The 26,933-nt window shown below is 39.1% G+C and overlaps 1 protein-coding gene across 1 annotated transcript in view; it reads right to left on the bottom strand.

Annotated features, from left to right (window-relative positions):
• Positions 1 to 252: 252 nt before the first annotated feature.
• Positions 253 to 26,933, bottom strand: part of LOC140231701 (MAM and LDL-receptor class A domain-containing protein 1-like) — an 82,036-nt gene continuing 55,355 nt past the window's right edge. The window contains exons 10-13 of the mRNA XM_072311855.1: positions 21,774 to 22,006; positions 10,627 to 10,747; positions 6,817 to 6,933; positions 253 to 626 (exon numbers count right to left, since the gene is read on the bottom strand). Coding sequence (XP_072167956.1) covers positions 253 to 626; positions 6,817 to 6,933; positions 10,627 to 10,747; positions 21,774 to 22,006 — 845 coding nt within the window. The remainder of the gene's footprint in view (positions 627 to 6,816; positions 6,934 to 10,626; positions 10,748 to 21,773; positions 22,007 to 26,933) is intronic.

A 26,933-nucleotide genomic window follows, 5' to 3' on the forward strand; every position in this document is an offset into this window, starting at 1 on the left:
ATGCGACACTTGGCGCTCCATGGTTTTTGTCCATGGTTTAAACCATGGTTTCATTTGTACCACCTTCGTGAATTTGGGCCTTTGACTCCCCTCTCGAGCCACAGTGCCTCACAATCTAAGATAATCACGTCCTTGTTGTCAAATGTGTTGTTACTGCTGTTCAGATGGGAGTATACGGCAGAGTCTCCACATCCAGACGAGCTAGCTCGTCTGTGCTTGTACATACGTTTGGCCAAGGTCTGTTTTGTCTCTCTACAGCTCTTCACACTCGTCATCCGTGCATTGGATATCATAGACCACGTTGTTTTGTTGGTCCTTCGGAGTTTTATCCTTAGGATAGACTAACTTCTGTCTCAATGTGTTGGTAGGCTTAAAAGAGACAGGAATATGATGCTTGCTGAAGATTCTACGGATTTTCTCAGAAAGTCTGGAAACATAGGGAACCGTCACGTTGTACCTCCGCTTTTCTGTCGTTGTCTTGCTACGGTTAGGATTGTCCTTGTGTCTTGGTTTGCAATTATGAGCTGCCTTCTCGAATGTCCAACCGCTGTATCCACATGCGCTGAGTGCTTCTTTAACGTGCCTGTGTTCCTTGATTTTCGTGTCCTTATCCAAGCAGATGGTATCTGCCACGTGGAGAAGGGTTTTGATTACCCCTAACTTGTGGACCAGGGGGTGATGCGAATCAAAGGAAAGATACTGATCCGTGTGTGTTTCTTTCCCGTAGACTGATGTGTGCAGCGTACCGTCGCTCTGAATATTGACCAGGCAATCCAGAAAAGCGAGTTTTCCCTCCTTTGCTCTCTCTTGTGTGAACTTGATATTCAGTTTACTTATTGTCCTTGTTGATGTGGTCAAAGAAGGAATCCAGCTGGTCTTCTTTGATATTAACCCATGTATCATCTACGTACCGGAACCAGTATGTTGGTGAGATTGCCGTGTACAATTATAGAGCCTGGCGTTCAAACCGGTTCAAAGCAGATTTACCACAATTGGGGACACTGGCGAGCCCATCGCACAACCATGAAACTGTCTGCAGAAACGGCCACTGTATACAAAATAAGTGGCATTCAGGCACAGCTCCAATAAAGAACAGATATGGTCCGGGCTGAGCTTCGTATCTGGATACAGTCTCTAGTACAAGGCCTTTTCAATGACTTCCGATCTCTGTAAGTGACAATCACTCTCTTCTTGTAGCCAGTTGAGGGGTCACGCTTGAGAAGTTCATGTGTTTTTTGTGTCGCTCAGTAGCTCATTCACTTTGCCGTCGTAGTCTGTCTTGTCTAACACCACAGTTTGTTTGTTTGTTCATTTCCGTCTGAGAAGATGGCTGGATAGCCCATATTCAGCTAAGTTAAGCTGGTCTTCCATGGGGTCCAGTTGGATGTGAGATGGGACCACTTCACCGGGTTAAACACCCTGCTCTTTGCGATGAATGAACGAAGTGGTATCTTTTACGTGCATGAGCTGTTACTCTCTCATACACGGGACCTCCATTTTATGTCCTATCCGAGGGACAGTGTTTTGTCTCTTGCTAGAGGGGACGGTATGCTTACACACAACATTGCTCAGTCCAGACTCGGGTTCGAACCCGGGCCGCGTGATCGTGAGGCAGACGCGCTACGGACTGAGCCAACTCACTGAGCCAACTCACAGTGCTTCTGTCTTTGTCTGCTGGCAAGATAATGTTATCCTCCTTGCTCAGTGTTTTGGCAGCCTCTCTCTCTGCAATAGAAAGGTTGGAGTTTGGCGTCCTGGCATTCACTAAACAAGCTGACACCCGAGTTCTAATTCCTCTGCTGCCGGTGCCTGTAGTTTGCTATTCCCGATTGCTGACTCAGTCACAGTTATGAATTCCGCGAAAGGGTATGCGGTCTGGTGCCACCGAGAAGTTTAAGCCTTTCCCGAGAACGTTCTTTTCCGCTGCGCTTAAGGTCTACTAGAAAGGTTTTTCACCCATTTATCTTTGGAATCCTCTTTCAGATGTGGTTTGCCCCTCTTTCTCCAATCCTTGTCCGTATCACATCTAGAGTGCTTTGAATTAAAAAATCTCTTGAACTTTTGCTGTCTTTCTTTTGACTTCCGATGTTGAGACAGCTGCGACTGAGCTGTGAGCTGCGACACTTGCTCATAGATATTAGTCGGCAGTCGGCCTGCGACACAACTTAGCCGGAGCCTACAACCCGGCAGTTCGGAAGATTCCTCGACGCTTTCCGAAATTCCCCGACCGTGTTACGGGTCAACAACCAATTGCCGCCAAAGATCAGTCGGCCTGGTGAAGCGTCCCGGAGAGGACGTGAAACGTCGCTACTCCGAATTACAAGTAAGTCCAGTTGACTACATTTACCGATATACACTGTAGTTCATGTGATACTTTACCTGGATGACTGAGAACATTCACAGTTATACCATTATGGTAAGCTCAGAAACAAAATTGTTGAAAATGAAAGGGACTGCTAAAAAGCAGAGCTTGTAGTATGCAGTCCCCTTATAAAAAAGGAAAAAGTCAAATTACACAAAGGAAAGGATAGTTTGCCTATGAGATAGAAAAAAGACAGAGTAGTACACACATACATGCACACACAAGGACGCACATTGACAATTACGAGGAAGCTCTCCTGTACGGAAGATGTCAATGTATAGACATTCAACTTTTCTAATTGCTCAAGAGTTAGTGCTGTTTCTCTGCTTTCATGACGCAGTAAATTGGAATGGTTTTAAGATTTAAGAGATGGAAGCTGTGTACAACTCTCAGTTGATCACGAGGAAATTTAAACTTTCCCCAGATGTCATGAAGTGAAAGGTAGTGTGTATATTTCAAGAATGCAGTTAAGATATGTAGTTTAAACATCTTTTCTGTTTTCATCTCTCTCTCTCTCTCTCTCTCGGTAGACGTGCTCTGAAGGGTTTATGTGAAGAAACAGCATGCAATCTATCCCTTCATTAAGATTGGCTGTTCATTACAGCAGGACTAGTCTGATACACAATAATGTACACTGATTACAAATCACATTGCTCTGTATGTACGTTTTTGTCTTACAAAATTTTAGGGGAAGTTTGTTTGAGGAAATTGCACTAATTGATATTAATTTGGAAATTACGCATGCCTTATATTCATTACTACATTGGTGAAAAGGAGTGACTCGGACCATCAACTCCATGTAAGGCATGTACTACTTCATTGCTTTCTAAATTATTTTAAGTTCCGACGCGGTTTGGGTAAGAAGAAAAAAAAAATCGGCTATATTATAATTTGGAAAATATGAACTGCACACTGCTTTGTCTATTTCTCTTTCCAAGACAAGTCATGGAATATAGCTTTCTTAAAGGTTTTATGACATACAAATGCATGTTGATTTGTGTTGATTCATGATAAAGTCAAAATCACTTTTGCGGTGAAATGAATATGTAGAAACATTCCATATATTCTTAAATAATTTCTCTTCAGATTTCTTAGATACGCCCACAAAAAAACCCTTCCAAACCAAGATTCTGGTTGTGAGCTCATCTGTCAATCATTGCCAAATCACTGATATTTATTATGATTAAGAAAAGATATTGGAATGCACTCTCACGACACCGAGTATAATTTGCATGTTCCCTATTTGTATGGTCACATTAATATCAGAGAAACAAGCAAGTTATTCGAAGTCGAGGGGAAGGTGCGTTCCAATGTATTTGAAGTTCCAAATTTGAAGTTTTATCAGCAACAACATTTTGTACATGTAAAGAATCATAACACAATTGTATCTACATAATGTGAAAAAACAAACAAACATATCAGTACTTTAGCAATAATTGGCGGATGAGGTCACAACCAGAATCTTGGTTTGGAAGGAATTTTCTTGTGGGCTTATCCAAGTAATCTGAAGAAAAATTATCGAAAAATACATGGGTTGTTTGTAGATATTCGTTTTACCGCAAAAGTGATGTTGAGGATATCATGAAGTAACACAAATCAACATGCCTTAGTATGTCATAAACCCCTAAAGCATCTGAAGCACTCAAATATTTAAACAAATCGACGCTGGTTCCTCAAAATTAACAGTTTATTGTTTCTCTTTATGTGGATTGCAGTGCTTCACTAAGAACAATTTTCTTCAATGACAAATTAGATACATCAAAGCCATTTAGAAAGTTATTCAGGACATTGGCCTATGTCCATATCATGTGCAATACATCAAAGTATTCAATCCGAGTTGGTGCTCATTGTTTTCAGAAGTTCGGATAGTACCAGATCGAAGTTTGTCTTCGAGTTATTTGAAAACGTAATATCTCTCATAAAATTTTACGTTAATTTCAAATAAAGCAGAACGAAAATAAAATGTTTAACGACAAAACCCTACCTGTGCTTCCCTCCAAACGTTCCCCTTATTCTCACTGAGTGAGAATACAATGTCTGTCGCATTTGGCCATCTTGTTTCTGACTTGTAGACATTCAGTGAGTTGATAGTGCTGCCGTATATATGATACCAAAATGTCAGGCACAAGGGCCCGTAACCACGGTAGGCGGGGCTCCATAGGCGTGCGAAATCCCCATGGCTTTGAGAGCGAGTCTCGAAATACACGTAAATTCCGGCTGCGGGAGGGGAAAAATATACAATGTAAATAATAAAGGCTTTAAAGCAAGATCAGGAATCAAAGGCACAACAACTGAGTGTAGAACTTGTTTTCAGTTCATTTACAGAGAAGACTTTAACAGCAAGCTTGGCTTAAGATGTAAACGTATTTCTTGGTTTTGTAAGTGGTAAGCGAGGACATGGTTGGGTGACAATTCACTTGCTTCAGCACAGCTAAATACAATGCATGCAAAACTGAAAGCCTTGGAAAATGACATATCAAAGGTACAACATGACATTGAAGAACAGGAGAAGTCCTCCCAACGAGATTGTCTGAAGCCCTTTTTACACTTGTTTAACCCCGGACTTTCTCTGACCCAGGACTATCATTAGTCCCGTACCAATTTTTTCAGCTTTTTACACTGGCCAATTAGTCCCGTACTATCTCTTGTCCGGGGCTAAGGAGAAAACTGACCTTTTTACACTCGTATTTCTTAGCCCCGGACTTTCCAAACCACATGAATATTCATGATTACGCTGTGCACTGTACACGTACACGCACGCAAAAACACACTTTGGCAAAAACGAGTGTAAACAGAAAGTGGGCTAAGGATAGTCCCGTATCAACGGTGGGGCTAAGGACCCCCCCCCCCCTTAGCCCCACCGTTGGTACGGGACTAAGCAAAAATTTACAAGTGTAAAAAGCCCTTCAGATTCTACAGGAATCCACAACGAAAGGACGAAAATATTGACGCCGTTATCATTGATGTCGTCAAGAAAAAAAAAACAAGAAAAAAAAAACAGGAGCATTGATCAGCCTTCGTGCATTGTCAGGAGTCATCGTATCACATCCAAGTCAAGACAGAAAACAGAGCGTTAACAAGCACACAAGCCCATCATCGTTAAATTTGCAGCCTACAGAAGTCGACAGAAGGGCTTTTTACACTTGTGTTTCTTAACCCCGGACTTTCCTTGACCCAGGACTATCGTTAGTCCCGTACCAATTTTTTCAGCTTTTTACACTCGCCAATTAGTCCCGTACTATCTCTTGTCCGGGGCTAAGGAGATAACTGACCTTTTTACACTCGTATTTCTTAGCCCCGGACTTTCCAAACCACATGAATATTCATAATTACGCTGTGTACTGTACACGTACGCACCGGCAGCACTTGATTACCTCGTTTCTGATTGGTCAGCGAGGGTCGAACTTCGTCTCCGTCGCTTAGCCCAGGATTATTGTTTCGTTCTGTTTACACTCACTTGCTTGGCACCGCAATTGCGGTGCTAACCCCTGCTATTTTGCAGGGCCAGATAGTACAGTACTATCGGTGGGGCTAGCCCACTTTGGCAAAAACGAGTGTAAACAGAAAGTGGGCTAAGGATAGTCCCGTACCAACGGTGGGGCTATATATAATTGATATCCCTTCACTTGATTCGCGTGTCAACTTTCTCTTAATGGCAAGGGAAGGGGGGTACCTGACTTTGATTTGTTTAAAAAAGTGACGACCATGCCTCATAGCCCAAAAGTTAGTGCTCAATATTCGAGAAATAACAGTATAGTTTTCTTTTATAAAGGTACAGCAGAATGGTGACAAGGTTTTCTTAATTAAACTAGCAGCAATAGGAAACTGCAAAAATGATTCTCCTCACTATACGGAGATCGTACCCTTTATGACATCTCCCGACTTTTTGATCTCTTGAGGAAAATATAAGCCCCGCGGAATTGTTCAGCTGACATTACACCTGCAAAAGGCAATATCTCTATCACATTATCAGTCACTTAATGCGGATGTCTAATATTACTCAGTGTTTACACAAGGGCAACGCCTTCCGGCTGAATAATCAATCATGAACTTTGCAATTTGTTAGGTATCTTCTAGCATTGATTTGATTGCTCTTAACTCATTCACATTGTTCATAACCGCAACATTATTATTTCTTGCAGTTATCTCGTAATCTATAAGAAATTGTCACTCCTTTACTCCAGTATTCTGATAGAAGGCAGACAAAATCTGGACTATAAGAGAGCGTATTCGGATAAGAGAACTCATCCAATAGGCATGGTGTTAATGAACATCCTACGAAAAGGCGCAAGAATTACTGTAATAGTAATGATAGTGCTAACAGTCACAGAAATATGAACACAAAAAGAAATTGAAACAGGGAAGTTCAAAATACAGTGTTGTAAATCTCCTTCTCACACAAACAAGTATTAATGATAATAAAATTAAGGAAAAGGCAAAATCAAGGTGCTTACTGCCGGTTGTGTGGTCCCCATATGTTCCTCTGCGACGGGTCCAGTCAAAGTCATCGCCGTATGCCTGCTCCCATTCACACAGACCGGATTCAAAGTCACAATCAATGTCTTTGACCACTGGTGTAAATTAAAAATGATACAGAATGATGCATTGAATGAGCATAATGTGTCGGTGAAGCTCAAAGAGAAATGTTGAAAAAATCGTTGATGTTCGGTGTGCTAAAACGTAATGCGAGCTCTGTCGGGTTCAAACGAGAACGAACTTTTATTTACCTATAACGTCTGTGTGCGTGTGCGTGTGTGTGTATGCGTGTGTTGGGGTTCTCGGTGGGGAGGGGTTTGCATTGGCGGGATCTTTCTATTATAAAGCTAAATCAATATTATAGTTTAGTTGGTACAGTTTTTGCTCCCGAAACGGCTTCAACAGCAGCTAGTTCAACGATGATAATGATCTGGCTTTTCAAGGCAGAATTTCAATTTCGAACATTTTTCGATTCCAACTAAAATACAGCAAAAAAATGTATCAAAAATCATTGTTATTTCTGATGTGGGAACATTGGCAATTATGTCCGGTTCAAACACTTCTTCTCACTTGTTTTAAAAGTTGACATTCAAAGAGGTTGAGAATCGGCATCTTTTCGATGTGACATGATGCATTTCGTCGTGAAAACGTTTGGCGTGAAATCAGTCGTTTCTACTGCACAGTCAAGCTTTGTCAAATTCTAAGAGACCATTGTTTTATTTATACAGCTCGTTCTTGCGAGGTGTTTCAGGGCCAAGAAGCCTGCTGCCATCAGAAGGACGTCCGTAGAGCTATAGGATTAATTTCGGAACTTGAAAGTAATCTGTGCACATTTGAATTCCTCCTTGCGTCTGTATCGACTACTGTACTTTTTTTCATTTATACCCGCAGCATGTTTTTGTTTTTTCTATTCCATTTTAGCCCTCAAAAGTTTCACATTACCGTCGTTTCCTGTTTTGATTGAATGCTGAAATAGAATTTTTCATAGCTCGAAAAAAGGGACTAAATGTTTTCTCACTGTGATTAAAGTTGATTCAAGTGACTTAAGTCGACTTTTATTCAATTGCCTGAATTATTGTAATTCAGTTTTGAAGAAACACAAGGTTGATATTAGGCCATATAGTAATGTATTGTCAATTGGATTCCCAAAAAGAGTACTTGAACTTTTCGAAAATAGTTAATAGTAAAAGAAAAAAAAACCTTTTTCTTCGAAAATTAAAGAAGGAAATATCAGATGTCTGCTCCAATTCTTTGTACTGAGCCAGGTGAGTAATCTAAAGGGCTCTAATTCCAAATCGATTGAAAAAAACAACAACAATGAAATGCAGCTCAGATTCAATGACTGTATTTGATATTCTTAATTCTTTTCCTTTTTCATACAAAATTAGATACTATGAAATGAATGAAATAAAATGAAACAGAGTATAACGGAAGTGAAATATTATGAACATATTTAACATATTACTTGTTGGTATGCGATGGAATCTTTAATTGACATTGATTGGTGAGTTGAAATAAAAAAAAAGAAAGAGCAGAAGAAAGGGCACTCCTCTCATGCTAAACATGCCGTCAAACCCCCGTTTGAGACGAGACCCCTTTGGCAAACGAAGCTGATGGGGTGCTATACCCCCCTTAACGAATCCTCGTTTGAGAGGTGGGAGGATAATTATGTATTTGCCCATTGCAAAATAACTTTCTACTCAGGCGTGGCAAACCTTTTTCAATTCAATTCAATTCAATTTCGGTTTTATTAAAAAAAAAAACACCAAATAAAAGTCCGAAGACTAACCATATTTGGTTTACATCAATCTTTACAGCTTTACAACAGGGAAACATAAAGAAAAGAAATAAAACAAACTGACATTTTACACAACTGATACATATGGACACCCCCGAAAAAAAGACAAACTATAATCACATTATCATAAAAATAAAAAAAAATAAAAAAGCACCAATAATAACAACAAAGATAAGGCATCAACTGACGAGAAATTGCACACACCCTCACATACAATATACATGATAAAATTCATTACATATAATTCACACATTAAAAAACTTTAAATGTTATCATATTGATAGATAAATATTGGAGTAAAAAAACAGCAACTAAAAATGAATGCAGTCATACACAGAAATTTAAATCAATTTCATACTAGTGCAAATAAAGTTATGGGGGAAAAAAACGCAGCCTAATGCAAACATCATAATGTGTCATGACCAAAAAAAAAAAAATCAAGGCTATCAGTATTCAAGAAGAGAGTGAGAAAAGAAACAAAAAATCAAGGGAATTAAATAGGAGACGTTGAATAAATATTCGCGAACAGGTGTGGAAGCGGATAAGAAATAAAAGAGGACAACCAGAAACTACAAGAGAGAGAGGGAGAGAGAAGAGACTAACATAGGGATCATGACAACGAGGGAAACAAAGCGGAGCAGAGAGAAAAATAAGTACTCACGAACAGGTGTGAATAAGTATTCGCAAACAGGTGTGAAAGCGAATAAGATAATCAAAGGATAGCAGCAACATATAGATCGAGAGAGAACGAACGGAGAAATCAAAGAGAAGGGGTAAAACAGAAAGAAACAGGGAAAAAAAAGGTAATAAAAAAAAACCCTTAAATCTTTCAAATTGATTACAGATTAAAAAAAAAACCATCAACAGCAGCAACGAGCTACACATATGAAGTATACATGCGTAGTGCCAATTGTGCAATTAGAATTTAAAAAAAAATAGAAAGAAGAAGAGCATAACATAGGAGGTATTCACAATGCGGATAACGCTACATACAGTGTACATGAGAGATGTGACCGAGAGAATGCTGTATAGTTGCCAACAACAGTATATAATGCATTCAACCATTCTTATTCAAAGTATTCTAATTAAACCATAAAATTATTCATTACTATTGAAACCACCACCACCAAAAAAAAAAAAAAGCTTGAAATGAAAACTTGCTGACGAAATTTCCAAAAATTCAAATTCCAATTATGATTGAGCTCAATACTGATATAGGAACGAAGAAAAAAAAAGGAGAAAACTGAAAGGAAAAGTGTCGACATGAAAGGAGGATGGACAAAGAGAGAAAGAAACAGAGAATAGTATCGAGGAGACCACAAAACAATTCTAATGAAAGGATAATTAGGACGGACAAAATAGTGAAGGCACTGCAGTTCGCTGGTAACGATGTGTTCTATAACATGGTAAAACCAAAAAGTGATCATTTCTACGTGCGGATCTGGATCTGGAGGCCAAGCCAGGGTTTAATGACTACAACAGCTGTCATATTACGTAAGAGCATGATAAGGATATCTGCCTGTGGCAGACCACTCAAAGTGAACTCAATTTTCTCTATTCTTTCTAAAGTTTTCAATTTTATATTCTATTGAGAAATTCTATGGTCATCTATTTTAAATTTCGAACGAAAAAATTTGACCCATAAATAACGAAAATACAGGAAAATAAGAAGGAGAGCATTGAAGAAGTTTGCCGACACACACACACACGCACAATGGAGCTACATAGCCCATGCCAAAACCAAAACAATCTCCTCCTCTCGCGGGTGCCCCCCCCCCCCCCCTGTGGCGGTGACTGATGCTTAGATTAGGCCAGGGTCAAGAAACATGTGTTTTATATCTTTGGTTTTTAAGTCCTTGATTGCCAAGATATACACTGGCATTGTCTACAGGGGTGTAGCTTCTTCAAACGAGATATTTGCCTCATGTTTTTCCGGAAGTCATTCGAACCTTTACAATAAACACTGAAATTTTGCGATGTGTACATTTACCTGGCAGGCAGTTTCCATGGGAAATGGAAATGTCATCAAAGGCGATATCACCTCTATGGCTAGTCCCTCTCACACCTTCCATGGTGATGTAAAATGACATGTTGTAGCCGTAGATATTGATCTGGATAATCAAATATTTGGCATGGTGATTAAAAACTATCGGCTTAGAAGATAGTCGAATCAAAAATTGTCGAATTGATTTATTTCATCTCCAACAAAATAATGAGGAATACAATGAAATGTTCGCGTATACAAATACCGTCAGGAAATCAATACAACAATGTGGTGAACATGATAATATGAAACAAAGACACAGGTTAATATTTTCAAGAGAAATACAAATAAATGTTGTACAATTATGGTAAAATCAGAAACAATTAAAATTGTTGGAAATGTAAGGGACTGCTAAAAAGCAGAGTTTGTTGTATGCAATCCCCTCATAAAAAAAGGGAAAAATGTTAAATTACACAAAAGGAAGGACATTTTGCCTAAGAGATAAAACAAAAGACAGGAGTAGTACGCACATACATGCACACACCATTACGAGGAAGTTCTCTTGTACGGAAGATGTCGATGTATAGACGTTCAACCTTTTTTTTTTCCAATTGGTCAAGAGTTAGTGCTGTTTCTCTGCTTTCACGACGCAGTAAATTGGAATGGTTTTTAAGGTTATTAAGTTATGGAAGCTGTGGACAACTCACAGTTGATCACGAGGAAATTTAAACTTTCCCCAGATGTCATGAAGTGAAAGGTAGTGTGTGTATTTCAAGAATGCAGTTAAGATATGTAGTTTAAACATGCTTTCTGTTTTCATCTATCTCTCTCTCTCTCTCTCTCTCTCTCTCGGTAGACGTGCTCTGGAGGGTTTTTATGAAGAAACAGCATGAAATCTATTCCTTCATTAAGATTGGCTGTTCATTAACAGTAGGACTAGTCTGATACACAATTATATACACTGATTACAAATCTCATTGCTCTGTATATATGTACCTTTTTTGTCTTACAGAATTTTAGTGGATGTTTGTTTGATAAAATTGCAATAATTGATGTGAATTTAGCAATCACACTTGCCTACTATTTATTACTACATTGGTGGAAAGGAGTGACTCGGACCATCAACTCCATGTAAGGCATGCACCCCTTCATTTCTTTCTATTAAAAATGACGACGCGGTTCGGTTAAGAAGAAAAGAAATCGGCTATATTGCAGTTTGGAAAAGATGAACTGAAGACTGCTTTGACTATTTCTCTTTCCAAGACAAGTCATGGAATATAGCTTTCTTAAAGGTTTTATGACATATAAATGCATGTTGATTTGTGTTGATTCATGATACCCTCAAATTACTTTTGCGTTTAAGCCAATATGTAGAAACATTCCATATCTTCAGGTTGCTTAGATACGCCCACAAATGATTAAAAAAAAATACAAAAATTCCAGAGCCAAGATTCTGGTTGTGACCTCATCTGTCAATCTTTGCTGAAGTACTTATATGATTAACAAGAGACATTGGAATGCATCCTCAACGACACCGGGCATAACTTGCATGTTCCCTAGCTATTTGCTAGTCAAATCAAACGAAAAGTTTACCTTCATTAACATAAGGATTGAGAGAATGTAGCAATATTAGTAGAACACATCATTGAAAGTTTTAGGAAAATCGGACAATCTGTTCAAAAGTTGTATGCAATTTTGAAGTTTTTTTTTTTTTTTTTTTGCAGTCACCGCAGGATGAGAAGACTACTGCAGTGTATGATGTCACATGCGTACAACAATATAAGGAAAATATAAAGAGAATTTCACAAAATTTCATCTTTTGAAAAAAAAATACACATTCCCTTTACTCGTTACTGACATATGTTATGGGTAATATTATTCCCATTGCCTTTAGAAAGAGGCAAGTCAAGTGCTCTTTTATTATGTGAAAAAAAAATGAAAAAAAGTTGAATTTTCTTTACATTTTCTTTATACTGTTGTACTCATATGACATCACGAGCCTTTTTCCTAATCCAGCGGCTCCAACCCAAAAATTTAAAAAATTCATAACTTTTGCATCGATTGTCCAATTTTCCTCAAACTTTCACTGATGTGTTCTACTAATATTGCTGCATTCTCTCAATCCTTATGTTAATGAAGGTGAACTTGTCCTTTAATATCAGAGAAACAAGCAAGTTATGCGAAGTCGAGGGGCAGGTGGTTCCCATGTCTTATGTTAAACATATCAGTACTTTAGCAATGATTGACGGATGAGGTTACAACCAGAATCATGGTTTGGAAGGAATTTTCTAGTGGGTGTATCCAAGTAATCTGAAGAAAAATATATGAGCTATTTCTAGATATTTGTTTAACCGCAAAAGTGATGTTGAGGGTATCATGAATTCACACAAATCAAAATGCATTTGTACGTAATAAAACCTTCAAGTATCTGTAGCAGTCAAATATTCAAACATATTGTCGCTGGTTCCTCTAAATCAACAGTTTATTGTTTCTCTTTCTGTGGATTGCAATGCTTCACTAAGAACAATTTTCTTCAATGACAAATTAAATACATCAAAGCCATTTATAAAGTTATTCAGAACATTGGCCTATATAGTAGATTCAAAATCACGAGAATTGTGCAAAATTTGACTAAAGCATGAAACTTTCACCACTGTTAGTACATACCATAAGATTTATTTTAAGATCGGGAGGTAAGTCTGATTTGACCTCTGATGACCTCCAGAGGTCAATGAACTTTAGATATCAGAATATTGACGTTTGGAGACATTTGTGAATGATAGATGTGGTTATGTTGCACTAAACATACATTTATACTACAGAGAAATCATTTTCTGATTCAACAAAGCATTGACATGTTTTTACCTTTGACTCCTGATGACCTCCAGAGGTCAATGAGCTTTGAATACCACAATATCGATGTTTTGAGACATTTGTGAATGATATATGTGGTTATGATGTACTAAACATGCATCTATACTTCAGGGAATACATTTTCTGACTCCACAGAGCATGGACAGGTTTGAACTTTTGACCTCTGATGACCTTTAGAGGTCAATGACCTCAAATATCATATTGATATGTGATGTCATTGGTTAACGGTAAACATTGTTAAGATGTACAAAACAAGCACATATCTTTCTTACAATGAAATTGTCTTCATATTCTGAAGAGCAGACAGGTTTCTACTTTGACCTCTGATGACCTTGAGAGGTCAATGACCTCAGAATATCAGAATATTGAACTATGACATCATTGGTTGGTGATAAACATGGTAAAGATGTACAAAACAAGCGTATTTGTTTTACAATGACATTATCTTCATATTCCAAGGCACACAGACGAGTTTCTGCCTTTGACCTCTGATGATCTCGAGAGGTCAATGACCTCAAAATATCAGAATAGTTTGGCATCATTGATTAATGGTAAACATGATGATGTTCTAGAGAGCACTCGTAGGCCCTGTTTATTGACGAGCCATTACCTTTCACCTATGAAAATCGCACAAGGGCAAAGACCTCAAATGAAATGTGAGGGTATTAATATTGATATTGCGATAGTTAATAGTTAATTGTTTACAATGTAGGGCTTACAAAGTATGCATTTCTGTGACCAAAAAAAAAAAATGGCTGCTCATTCTTTCGCATAACTTTTCAGGTAATTATCTACATCGGGTGTGTGCACAGAGCAGGGGTGTCGATCTGTTTTCGGGGGGGGGAACTTGGAAAATATGTGTAAGCATAAGTCCATAGTGCACAGGAGTGGAGCGGAGGGGGAGGGTATGGGTAGGGGATTGGATTTTTGCAGTTTTAGACCTGAAATCAGTGATTTAGTGCAGCTCTTGTTTGACGTGTGCGTCGTCACTTATTATGTCACTTCATGGGGTGTTGGCGCATCTCACCAACCCCCCCCCCCCTCGAAGACGAACATTTTAATTTTCGAATCTGATGCATACGTTTTGTGGAACATTTGGAAAATCATGGATCGCCAAAGTGTACCAAGTCAATATGGGTGGGGACCCAGCAAGAGCAGCGTTGGAGAGGGTAGGGTATTCCACTCCCATTCGAGAGAGCTCTTGTCTTTTGAGAAATGAGAGTCAACGATCTGGTACACGTGCACTTTTGGAGAAATATCTCGAAATTTGTATCAGAGAGGTGTCGTAAGTCAGCCATCGATGGAGGGAGACGATTCGAGGGAAGGATGTGGGTGGAGGTATCCCCCTCCCACATTATGGAGCTATTGCATTCTTTTGTTTTCAATTTAATGATCTCGTGCCACTCTGGGTTGAACTACCCTTTTGAAAAAAAAAATCCATCCCAAAATGTGTAGCCATAATCAATGCATGGAGGGGAGGTTGATATAGCGAGAGGAGGGTATGAACGGGGCTGTCCCCAACCCTTCCCATGCGAGGGAACCTTTGAAATAGAAATTAAAAAAAAAAATCTTGTGTACACATTTTTTTTTATGATGGAATATATGGGAAATTATCAGTAAAAGTAGTGTACTAAGGGTAGAAAGCGGGGCAGTTTTCTGTCTAAAAAGCAAAAACAAAAACAAAACAAAACAAAACAAAACAGACCAAAGTCCAAATCTCAGAATTTATTGGGATGGGGGTCAACTATCCCTGCCACCACCCCACCCCTCCTCCAAAGTGATGGCCCGGTGTGTGCATGTGTTTTATTACCGGTACACATGTTGAAGAGAAGAGAGAATTGTAAGAAACAATATAGTACGGTCTACTATGTCGAAATATTGGATCTCGTGAGATTTTCGTGCCAAAATTGACTTTTTTTAGCTAACTTGGTCAATTTGGGGGTGCTGAATCCAAAAAAACTTTGGTTCCATTTTTTTCGACCACGTCTTCAGCCGCCATTTTGAATTTCAAAATGGCCGCCATAGCAAACTGTATTTTGACCCAGTTGTCATAATGTGAGCATCATAGAAGGTTCAAATTTGATGCAAAAAGCATATTTATGACGTCAGACATTCTGATACACCATTTCCTGATACTGTAGATTGTTTTAATACAATTTGAGGGCTGCCATCTTGAAATTCAAAATGGCTGCCATAGCTTAATGTATTTTTACCTGTATCTCAAGTTGTAAGCATTATGGGAAGTATAAATTTGGGGCAAAAAGCATGCTTATGATGTCAGACATGCTAATATATACATTTTTGTTTTAAATGATGGATCATTTTGGTTGGCGGCCATCCTGAAATTCAAAATGGCCACCATAGCAAATGTAATTGGGCCTGTATCCACAGAACTCTTACACACTGTGTTAGAGTTCTGTGCCTGTATCTCATATCGTGTGCATCGTGTAAGGTTCTAACTTGGGGCGAAGAGCATGCATATGCTATCAGACTTTCTGAAACATCTTTCTCTGAAATGATGACCAGTCCATTTTGATATTATAGGTGGCCATCATGAAATTCAAAATGGCCGACATACCAGAATGTATATTTTGACCCATATTTCATGTTGTAAGCAATACAGAAAGTTCACATTTCGGGCATAAACCGGGCTCATGATGTTGAACATTCAGATGCACTTTGATCTCCTCCCTAAAATTGCAGATCATTTTTTAGGCTGCCATTTTATCATTCAAAATGGCTGCTTTTCAGCTAATATCTGTGGTTACAAGCAACTTTTAGGCATATCAATGTTTATGGTGGTGTACATTGTTCATTCTTTTACAAACACACACACACACACATAATTATATACATTCTGTAATAATGGACTATTCGCATAGGCTGCCACTCTTGAAATTCAAAATGGATTTTGACCCATATTTGGTGCTGTAAGATCTTTACCCTGCAAACTCAAGCATACTGGAGCACTTTCATGTCGGACCTATGTGTAAGTCAATCACTTCAACAAATAGTATTATTATTGCATAGGCGGGACTGCTTCCTGTAGTTACACTGCCATGTTGAAATGCAAAATGGCTTCCATGGGAAACATTCCTTTAAGAGCATTGCATTTTGGTAAAACTTGAGAATGTGAAGTCATGTGATTCTGGTGTCAAAGCAAATGACTTTCAAAAGTGCCCTAATAACTATGTCTGAGTGACTAAATGCCCCCATCTAGACGATTTGGTTGTAGAGTTTAAATAAACGGTATTAGCCGTGTACTAAAAAATTCATGGGATATTTACTTAGTTAATGTCTTCTAGGCTCATTCCCTCAATGTGTTTTTGAAGTCACAGCACTTGTATAGGGCTGTACACAGGGGAGAATTGGTTCTAAATTCTTCCAGAAACAATGACTTTTGCATTTCTTGCCTTCTGAACATGATAATGAATACTGTGGCTACCGTTGGTGTAGGAAGCTCAAAGCATTTAATTGCACAGTTTATGTATATCTGCCGGAAATAACTACAATGTACCATATTATATTCTCCTGTAAGTAGAGGCACAATTTAGGTTGTGAAGGTTTACGAGGTTTGTTCTCTGGATGTGTTGTATCAAGACTCTACGAGAGCAAAGCGGGAGATTTTCCAGGTTGAAGTCATCCACGCCCAACTTCTGGAAGGCATGGACTGTGTCATTGCACATTCTGCGTGATTCAAGGCTCATGCCCCAGTCACATAGACATCCCGGATCACCCCGGACCACCCCGGATCTGATCCGTGGAGAGGTCCGTGTTGACGCCGGGAGGCCAACACGGCAACTTTTGGAGGTCAAAAACATCCGGCGTCATCCGGGGATTGCCGTGTTGGCAGAGCAATCCGGGGTGGTCCGTGTGGCTGCCGTGTAGATGCCGTGTTGATCCGTGTAGCTGCCGTGTTGATCCGTGTAGATGCCGTGTTTGTCCGTGTAGACGCCGCGCTCTTCCGGCCTTATCCGTGAAGCTGCCGTGTTGATACCGTGTGTACAAATCCCGGATCTCCCCGGATATCCCCGGACGTCCCCGGATTTCTCCGGATCACCGTGTAGATCCTTGAGCAACCGTGTTTATATGTGACTGGGGCATTAGAGAATTCTTGATTCATCTGCTCTTTGAGACATCCTTAAATTTTCAACTTCAGCCTGCACCATGAAAGGCATGACCAAGCAGACCTTTGTTTTTCGCAACAATTTGCAGAACATAATCCGTCAACAATGTCTATTGTACTTTATCATCTCCTTTTCCAGTGATGGAGCAGACAACATGCGATGCAGTATTAAAAGTAAAACAAAGATCCATCAGGAGAATGAAAATGTCAGTGTCTATACGTAATAATCATCAGTATCTCTGAAATTCCCCGTTGCTCTTGAAGCATCTAATGCATGCAATGGAATGAGGACATCTGCTTCCTCGTTGTGACGGGTGACTCCCATGGCATCTTTGATGAACCCTTTATTTCTTTTTTTTTCCGTGATGTGGTATCTGTGTCAGATGGAATTGACCGATCAGTATTTCAACTTTCAGGCTGATTATTTGGCTCAATTTTGTGGGTTTCTTAAACATGGGTACGAAAAATGAACCTTTGTTAGTGAGAATTAGGAGAAGGCCATAAAATTGTGAGATGAAGAGTGATTGTGGAATTACTCAGAACAGTAGAACCCGCATCGCCACAAGGGCAATCAGGAAAAAAAAACTACCCATTGACATTCCTTATTCATTCTGTATTATTCTAGAAATACATCCAGCAATCATGAGCTCCCTGATGAGATGTTTCAATTATTGTGGTCAACAAACAAGCTTGTGAATGGGATGCCTGGTAGGATGAACATGGCATTTCTTGCCATTGCGAGACTTTTCCTTGTTTGTCTTCATTCTCTCGAGGCAGCATCAAGTTTTTGAAGATCACCTAAATAATCGTATCAATGCTTGCTTTTGTACGAGTATTTAATAACTGGGATTAAATGTAACTATTAACAAGGTTCCATGACACCAAATAATGTATTACCTGAGAGGCAAAAACAAATCACGTGTGTATTCAGCGTACAGCTGTAGCACGCAGTACGCCAACCACATATACCCGCTTGGCTATAATCATGGGACATGGGATGTAACGCTTACACGCTTGCCCACACTTATGGGAAGTGGTGTGGGACCCCTCCCCTCCCCCCTCCCCTTACGCAGTTTTTGCCCCCCCCCCCCCCGATGGCTTGATGACGTCATTGGAACCCGTCGTCTTTACATCTGAATTTATGGCGGCCATTTTGAATTAGAGATGGCTGTCGTTCTGCGTGACTTGAAATTGAATTCGGTCTAACTAGGACAATCTTTTTGGCAAATTCATCTAAGGCGCTTCCCACAGTATTATATGTTTTTCTATGGCCACCATCTTGAATTTCAATATGGTGGCCTATCTAGTGATCCATAATAGGAAACAGCTGTACTGGAACGTTGGACACCACAAGCATGTGCATTACTAAAAATTTGATGCTCCTACAATAATTGCAACATGAGATATGGGTTTAAAAACGCTATGGCGGCCATTTTGAATTTCAAGATGGCAGCCTAAAAATTGTATCAAAACAATCCACAATATCAGAAAATGATATAGCAGAGTGTCTGACATCACAACCAGGCATTTTGCACCAGATTTGCAGCTTCAAGTACAATGCTGACTGTATGAGATATGGTTCAAAATACTGTTTGCCATGGCGGCCATTTTGAAATTCAAGATGGCTGCCTACAAATTGTATCAAAACAATCCACAATATCAGAAAAAGATATACCACAGTGTCTGACATCAAAGCCATGCATTTTGAACCAAATTTGAAGCTTCTACAATGCTCACTTAGTGAGATATGGATAAAAATACAGTTTGCTATGGCGGCCATTTTGAAATTCAAAATGGCGGCTGAAGACGTGGTCGGAAAAAATGGAACCAAAGTTTTTTGGATTCAGCACCCCCAAATTGACAAAGTTAGCCAAAGCATTCCACACACTGTTCAATTTTGACTTCCATCCAGGACAATGAGAGGTTATTTTTTCTTTTCTCAACTACACTGTATTAATTATCAAAGTCTATTGAAAAAAACATGTGGAGGAGATCCATGCCCGATGGTCAAAACAAACATAAAAAAAACAGATATCTCAGACCTATTGTTATAACAAAGCATCATATCCTCATAGACCCAACCCAACTCTCTACGCCCAGATAATGTAAACCACCCCAAGGACTTACTTGGAGCTTTAGAATATCCTTTGCCAACAGAGACGAGTTCGTCGGAGGTTTTCACCGACAAATTTGCTATCAGCCAATCAGACGCAAGGATTTCAGTAGCTTTTAACAGTTGTCAGTGTAAATCACTGACAAAAAGTTTCATGAAACGGTCCCCTGATTGGTATTGGCTCTGCATCATTGACAGCAGATCTATTTTCCTCTTCTCTTTCTTATTCTTCTTTTTCTTCACTATAATGTGTAATATATAAATAATATTTTGCCATGAAACCTTTTCTTAATTGGTTAAAAAGGTCTCCAAAGATCTATATGCAGCAAAAAAAAAAACAAAAAAAAACAAAAAAACAAAAACAAAACAGACATCTGTATCTTTAATAGCAGAGCTAAATATCGAGTATCTCTCCCCTGAAGCGTGTTAAAGAGATACAAGAGACAGTTGCCTATGGTAGCGATTAAAAAAAACAAACAAACAAACAAACAAAAAACAAAAAAAAAAACGTCTTTGGGAGAAGGCCTACATTGTGTTCTTGCAAATGATGCCTGACATTTCTGGTCACTGGCCCTTTTTGAAGAATGCAGCAATGGAGCCACAACTTCCTGCGGAGTGGATATTGTGGAGTTCTTCATGCAGAACATCATCGCTGAATTTGCCTGTACTGTACTTTCTTACAGGGATTGCCATTGTAGTTTTTTCTTCTTTTTCTTAAGTGTGGCTGTAACACTGCTTGTTTTGCATGTGATGGTCATTACAGTTGAAGAGTGCATATCTTCTCTGGATCATTCCAAACTTCATGATGTTTGCTTGGGTGAATGGATCCCAGATGATTCATGCATATTCCAGGACAGTCCTGAGCAGTGTGGAGTAGCAAAGCACCTGAACTTTGTGATATCTTCGTCTGGAAAGAGTCTTTGGTTGAAGTATAGCCTTTTTAAACTGCTGTGGCGATGTGATTCCAGCTAAGCCCGCTATGGGAGTAGACTCCAAAATATTTTGCACAATCCGCTTTCTCCATGGTTTGCCATAAATGCTAATCTATTTCCAGGGTAGGTCTCCGTTGGCAATAGCTGTTTGCAAAACACAGGATTGCTTCATGTGGAATGCATGTCTTGGGCCTCACAGTATGTCAAAGTTTTCAAGATGATCCAATGTCAAGGCGTGATTTGTACATAAGCATTTACGAAACCAATGAAGCCAAACATCAATGTAGGTAAGCCTACACAAATTCTGATATTCTAAAAGGTCAGTGACCTCTCATTGTCCTGAGAGGTCAAAGTTGGATATAATACACAGGGTAATGACCAATGTTCCATGGAATGACAAGATTCTTCTATTATAGCATAAATACTAACAGCATAATGCATGATTGTACATCGCAGTGGCTGATCCAGAGGGGGGCGCAAGAGGCGCACGCCCCCTTTATTTATCGTTAAAAACAAAAGAAATAAAAAGGAAAAAAATGAAATGAAACCCGGAAGTGGCACCAGAAATATTAGGTGCGCCCCCCCCCTTTACAGAATTCCTGGATCCGCCCCTGCATCGGGTATAAGTTGACCCTGACTATACATGTACATGAAATATCAATATATTGATATTTTGAGGTCATTGAAATGTCACAGTCCTCGGGGGTCAAAGGTAGAGACACGTGAGTAATTCTCTTGCTCTGTGGAATAGGAAAACAATTCAATGGTAATACAAATGAATATGACATCGTAATCATGTTTATCATCAACCAATTGCACCAAATATCAATGTTCTGATATCTTTATGTCATTGACCCCATCATAGGTCATCTGAGGTCATCAGAGGTCAAAGATAGAGACCTGGCTACAAAGACAAAGACTCTGTGGAACATTTAATATCCATATCATGTGCAATACATCAGAGTATTTAATCTGAGTTGGTGCTCAGTGTTTTCAGATGTTCGGTTAGTACCAGATCGAGGATTGTTTCAAGTTATTTGAAAACGTAATATCATTCCTAAATTTTTACTTTAATTTCAAAATGAAATATGTAACGACAAAACCCTACCTGTGCTTCCTTCCAAGCGTTTCCCCTTTCCCCAAGGAGTGAAAATACAATGTTATTCGCATTTGGTGATCTTGATTCTGACTTGTAGACATTCAGTGAGTTGATAGTGCTGCCGTACATATGATACCAAAATGTCAGGCACAATGGCCCGTAACCACTGTAGGCGGGGCTCCATAGGCGGGCGAAATCCCCATTGTTTTGAGAGCTCGTCTCTATATACACGTAATATCCGGCTGCGAGAGGGGAAAAATATACAATGTAAATGATATAAGGCTTTAAAGCAAGATCAAGAATCAAAGGCACAACAACTGAGCGTAGAAACATGTTTCCAATTCATTTACAGAGAAGATTTTAACAGCAAGCCTGGCTTAAGATGTAAACGTACTCTCTTTTTCTTGGTGTTGTAAGTGGTAAGCGAAGAATCAGGAGAGCTAAACTAGTAACTGGATTTGTGAACAAAGAAGGAGAGCAAGAAGCCAAACCTAATCATCCTAATACTGTCAACAATAATAGATACAAGAAGCTGAATAAATCAGTCAAGTTTCAAGTTAAGAAGTGGAAAAGGAAAAATCTACTGAGGGAAGTGGAGGAAATGGAAGCAGCAAATGCTCGCAATGATAGTCATGAATTTGATTTTTTTTTCCATTATAGCACTGATTCATTTTAAAAGTTGTTTGATATTTTCATGACTCTAAGATACCCCTGTGTACCATGTGCCAAAGCAGTAAAAAAACAATCAGAGAGGACTACAGTGTACTTCATGTTCTGCCTGGATGCACACTACTTATGTGGGAATAAATAAAGAACAATACTATAATATTCATCACTCATTTATCAATTGGAGATGCACAAAATGCATTTTCAATACTTACCTTTTCATCTGTCCTCATTGACTAAACCCAAGAAGAAATGTATGGAATGGAGTGGATTAGTTGATCAAATACAAGAACTCTGCCGATAATTGAAGAAAAATTTCTAACTTTGTTTTAAATGCACTGGTATGAGAATTGTTCATTTAAATTGTTCTTCCCATGTAAAGCACATAGATGAAATACGCCTCATTGTCAAGCAAACAGGCTTACATATCCTGACCTTAAGTGAAACCCACCTCTCTAATCTTATCGAAGATTTTGAAATTTCTTGTGAAGGTTATTTCATCGAGAGCAGAGATACAAACAGATCAGGTGGCGGTGTTGCTGTCTTTATCAGAGAAGGTATAGATCATGTTGTTAAAAGGAATTTCTTCGTTTACGATTTAAAAATGATTGTCATTGAGGTTAAACGACCACACACCCCTTCCACATGTATTGTTAACTGGTATAGGCCGCCCAACTCCAGTGCTGCAAATATAAATTTGTTTGAATCAGTGTTAGTGAGACTTGACTCAACAAGCCGTGATAGTGTAATACTAGGTGATATGAATTGTGACCTTTTGAAAATAGATAAGCCTTATTACACGAAACGATTTTGTGAAATAATGGAAAGATTTAATGACAAACAGTTAATTTCTTCCCCCACAAAAGAGACAAAAGACACAGGGACTCTGGTTGATTTGATCTGGACGAATGAACCTGAGAAAATTGTTAGAGCTGACGTCATTGAAACGGCGTTCAGCGACCATTATTTTGTATTTTGTACTATCGGGAAAAAGAATTGTAGTTAGGCAAATGAACACAGGTATAAAGTGGGACGAAAAAACGAATAAAGTCGATAATGAAAAACTTAGGGAAGACATTGCAGCTCTCTCATGGGAAGAAATTGAATCAATGGATGATGTAAAAGAGCTAGGCGTACGATATGTTTGAAAAAGCAATGTTACATGTAATTAATCGACATGCACCCATAAGAAAAACCCGAATTAAGAAAAAATAATCCACATTGATTAGTAATGATGTTTTGTTTGATAAGAGAAAGAAATGAACAGAAGAAAAAAGCAAAACGTTCAGGCTTATCTGAAGATTGGAAACACTATAAACATTTACGAAATAAAGTTACTGCACGTTTCCGAATGGAGAAGAAGAAATATTTTACAACTTGTATTAATAAAAGTAATGGTCGATCGGATGAAATCTGGCAATCTTTGAAATGTTTAATGCCACATAAATTTAATTCTGTGAAAGTTCCATGTATTAAAAAAGATAATTTTGATGTTACAGATAAAGATGACATGGCTGATAGTTTTAATAGTCATTTTATTGATATTGGACGGGGGAGGGGGAGGGGGAGGGGAATAGAGAATGTGATATGTAGCCTGTAAGCTCAAGTGTTTTTCTTCTTCTTCTTCTTCCTCTTCTTCTTATTCTTCAGTATGATTTTGTGTATTATGATGTTTTTGTATTACGTGATGTAACTGGTTTTTTTTATTAAGATGCACGGACTTGTTGAAGAACAGCCTGTTGCTGAAACAAGTGACCGTGTGGAAATAAAATGAATGAATGAATGAATGAATGAATGAATGAACTTCTTAAGAAGGTGCAGAAGTTGGCTGATGATAGAGACACAATACAACCCATAGCAAAGAACAAGGAAGGGACCCTGAAAAAAAAACTACCCCTAAGAGTGATGTGTTGGACTGCTAGAGAAGATCATTTTAGCACACATTTGAACACACAGTTCCCAAGAGATGATAGTGTCCTGCAGTCAATACCAGATCCGCCTCCTGCAGTTATCGAGAGTGAACCTTTCACAATGGCAGAGGTTGAGTCAGCTATCAAGACCCAGAAAAATCACAAGGCCACAGAAGTTGACAAAATTTCAGCAGAAGTATTAAAGGCAGGGGAACAACCTATGGCACGAATGATATTAAAGATTGCTGATAAGACTCTTTTTCAAAAGAAAACACCAGAGGACTGGAGTAAAGGCCTCATCACTCCGGTGTATAAGAAAGGAGACAAACTAGACCCTGTGAATTATAGAGCTATTGTATTAATCTGTTCCTGGAAAAGTTTTCTGCAGGATGATACTCCATATATGATCCAACATACAATAGACAACCACCTTTCAGAGGAACAATGTGGATTCAGAAGCTCCAGAGGTACAACAGATGTAGTATTTGTAGTTCGAGAAATACTAGCAAAGGCCAAGGAAAGACGCATTCCCATACAATGGAACTTCGTAGACTTAAAAGCCGCCTTATGGAGGGAAACACTGTGGAAATGTCTCTATGCCATAGGAGTGGAAAAGGATCTGGTTCATCTAATCATGTATGAGCAATCCAAATGGGCTGTGCTTGTAAATGGGAACGTTACGGAGTGGTTCACAGTTGTGACAGGTGTCAGACAAGGATGTCTCTTATCCCCAAGTTTATTTAACATCTTCCTAGAGTTTTTGATGACAGATATCAAAAATTAGACAGTGGAGTGAAGATGGGTAGTATGTGTATCAACAACATCAGGTATGCCGATGATACTACCCTGCTCGAGCTGGTCTTTGAAAAACTCCAAATATCAACTGCCAAGCTAGAGGATCGCGAAGCCTGAAAAAATGAGGTATGAAGATAAACACCTCCAAGTGTGAAGTTATGATATCCTCAGATGATGCCACATGTGTAGACAAAGTGCAGAACTTCGTATTTCTTGGTAGTGTGATACCCTCAGTAACAGAGGATGTGAAGAGGCGCACTACTCTTGCCGCCTGGTCCTTTGGAAGACTAAGGAAAAATATCTGGACTAATAAGGACATTACCAGATCTCTGAAAGTACGCATATACAGAGCACTTAAAGACCTATTGAAACATATGGAGCAGACACTGAAGAAAGCAGACAGGGACAGATTGCAGGTCTTCGAAATAAGATGCCTGAGAACTATTGCCGAGTATGCCTTATGGATAAAATAAGGAACAGTGACATCATAAGCCAACTCCAAATCACTAATACCATCAATGATGAAGTGACAAAAAGGCAACACAAATGGTTTGGCCATGTTATCCAGATGTCAGAGAACCGATTGCCCCTGAGGGCATATACAGGAACAACTTCCCAGACCGCCTGGACGCCCCCTTTGTGCTGGAGTGACCAGATTAGAAGTAGAATACAGGATGCTGAGGAACTGGCCAGGGATAGAGACATATGGAGGCGGGTCACCCGAAGAAGCGCAAGGGGACACCACGTCCTGTGCACATCCAATTCAAGACAGAAAACAGAGCGTTAACAAGCACACAAACCCATCATCGTCAAATTTGCAGCCTACAGAAGTCGACAGATGGTCTTCAACTCGCTTCAAAGTATCGCTTCAAACACAAAGGCAGCCCGATGCTCGAGTACCTAGCTGAAACAGCAGCTATGAACACTCGTCAATGCTGCAGCGAAAATGTCGTATAGGAAAAATCATGCCGTAGTTACTGCGTAATTATTCAAATTGATGGAAATCGAGCGTGGAGTTGTTTTCATTGCAAGTAATTGACAAATTACACTCTATCGGCGTAAGGAAGCACTTAATTTATCAGTGTTTTTGTAACAGCGATGACAAAAGAAATCATGGACATAATTACTCAAGAAGGATTTGAACCTACGACCTCCCGATCACCTGACAGGCATCTTATATCCACTAGACCCCCGAGCTTCCGCCTTATATTCACTGCTGGATTTAATCCTTGTACTGCCGGTTGTAATCGTTATGTATTTACATCGATGTAGTCGATGTTGCAATGAAAACTACTCGACACAAGAATTTCATCAGTTACGCAGTTTCTCGCCGCATGCTATAAGGAGTAGAACCAGAGATGGTTACCGTGCGGGAGCTCGGTGGTCTAGAAAATAAGACGCCTGTCCGGTGATCAGTAGGTCGTAGGTTCGAATCCTGTTCGAGTATGTACGCCCATGATCTCTTTTGTCATAGATACTACATTGGTGTACTGAAACAGTGATCGAACAAGTGCTTAAGGTGATGTAGATTAATTATAAGAATGCTGTATTTTAAAACTGTTTCGATTTTTAAACTACACCGACTCAATGAAGATCAGCCATTGGCTAAAGACGTCAGTGTGTGACCCGTGGTGAAAGAAAATACACTCAAACTCAAATTCCTTCCTTTAAATATGATTGATAATATTCCTATATTTCATGTTGGTATCAAGTTCTTATAGTTGATATCCCTTCGCATGATTCGCGTGTCAATTTTCTAATAATGGAAAGGGAGGGGGTACATGACTTTGATTTGTTT

Source organism: Diadema setosum, chromosome 8 (assembly GCF_964275005.1).
Source record: "Diadema setosum chromosome 8, eeDiaSeto1, whole genome shotgun sequence".
Taxonomy (NCBI): Eukaryota; Metazoa; Echinodermata; class Echinoidea; order Diadematoida; family Diadematidae; genus Diadema; species Diadema setosum.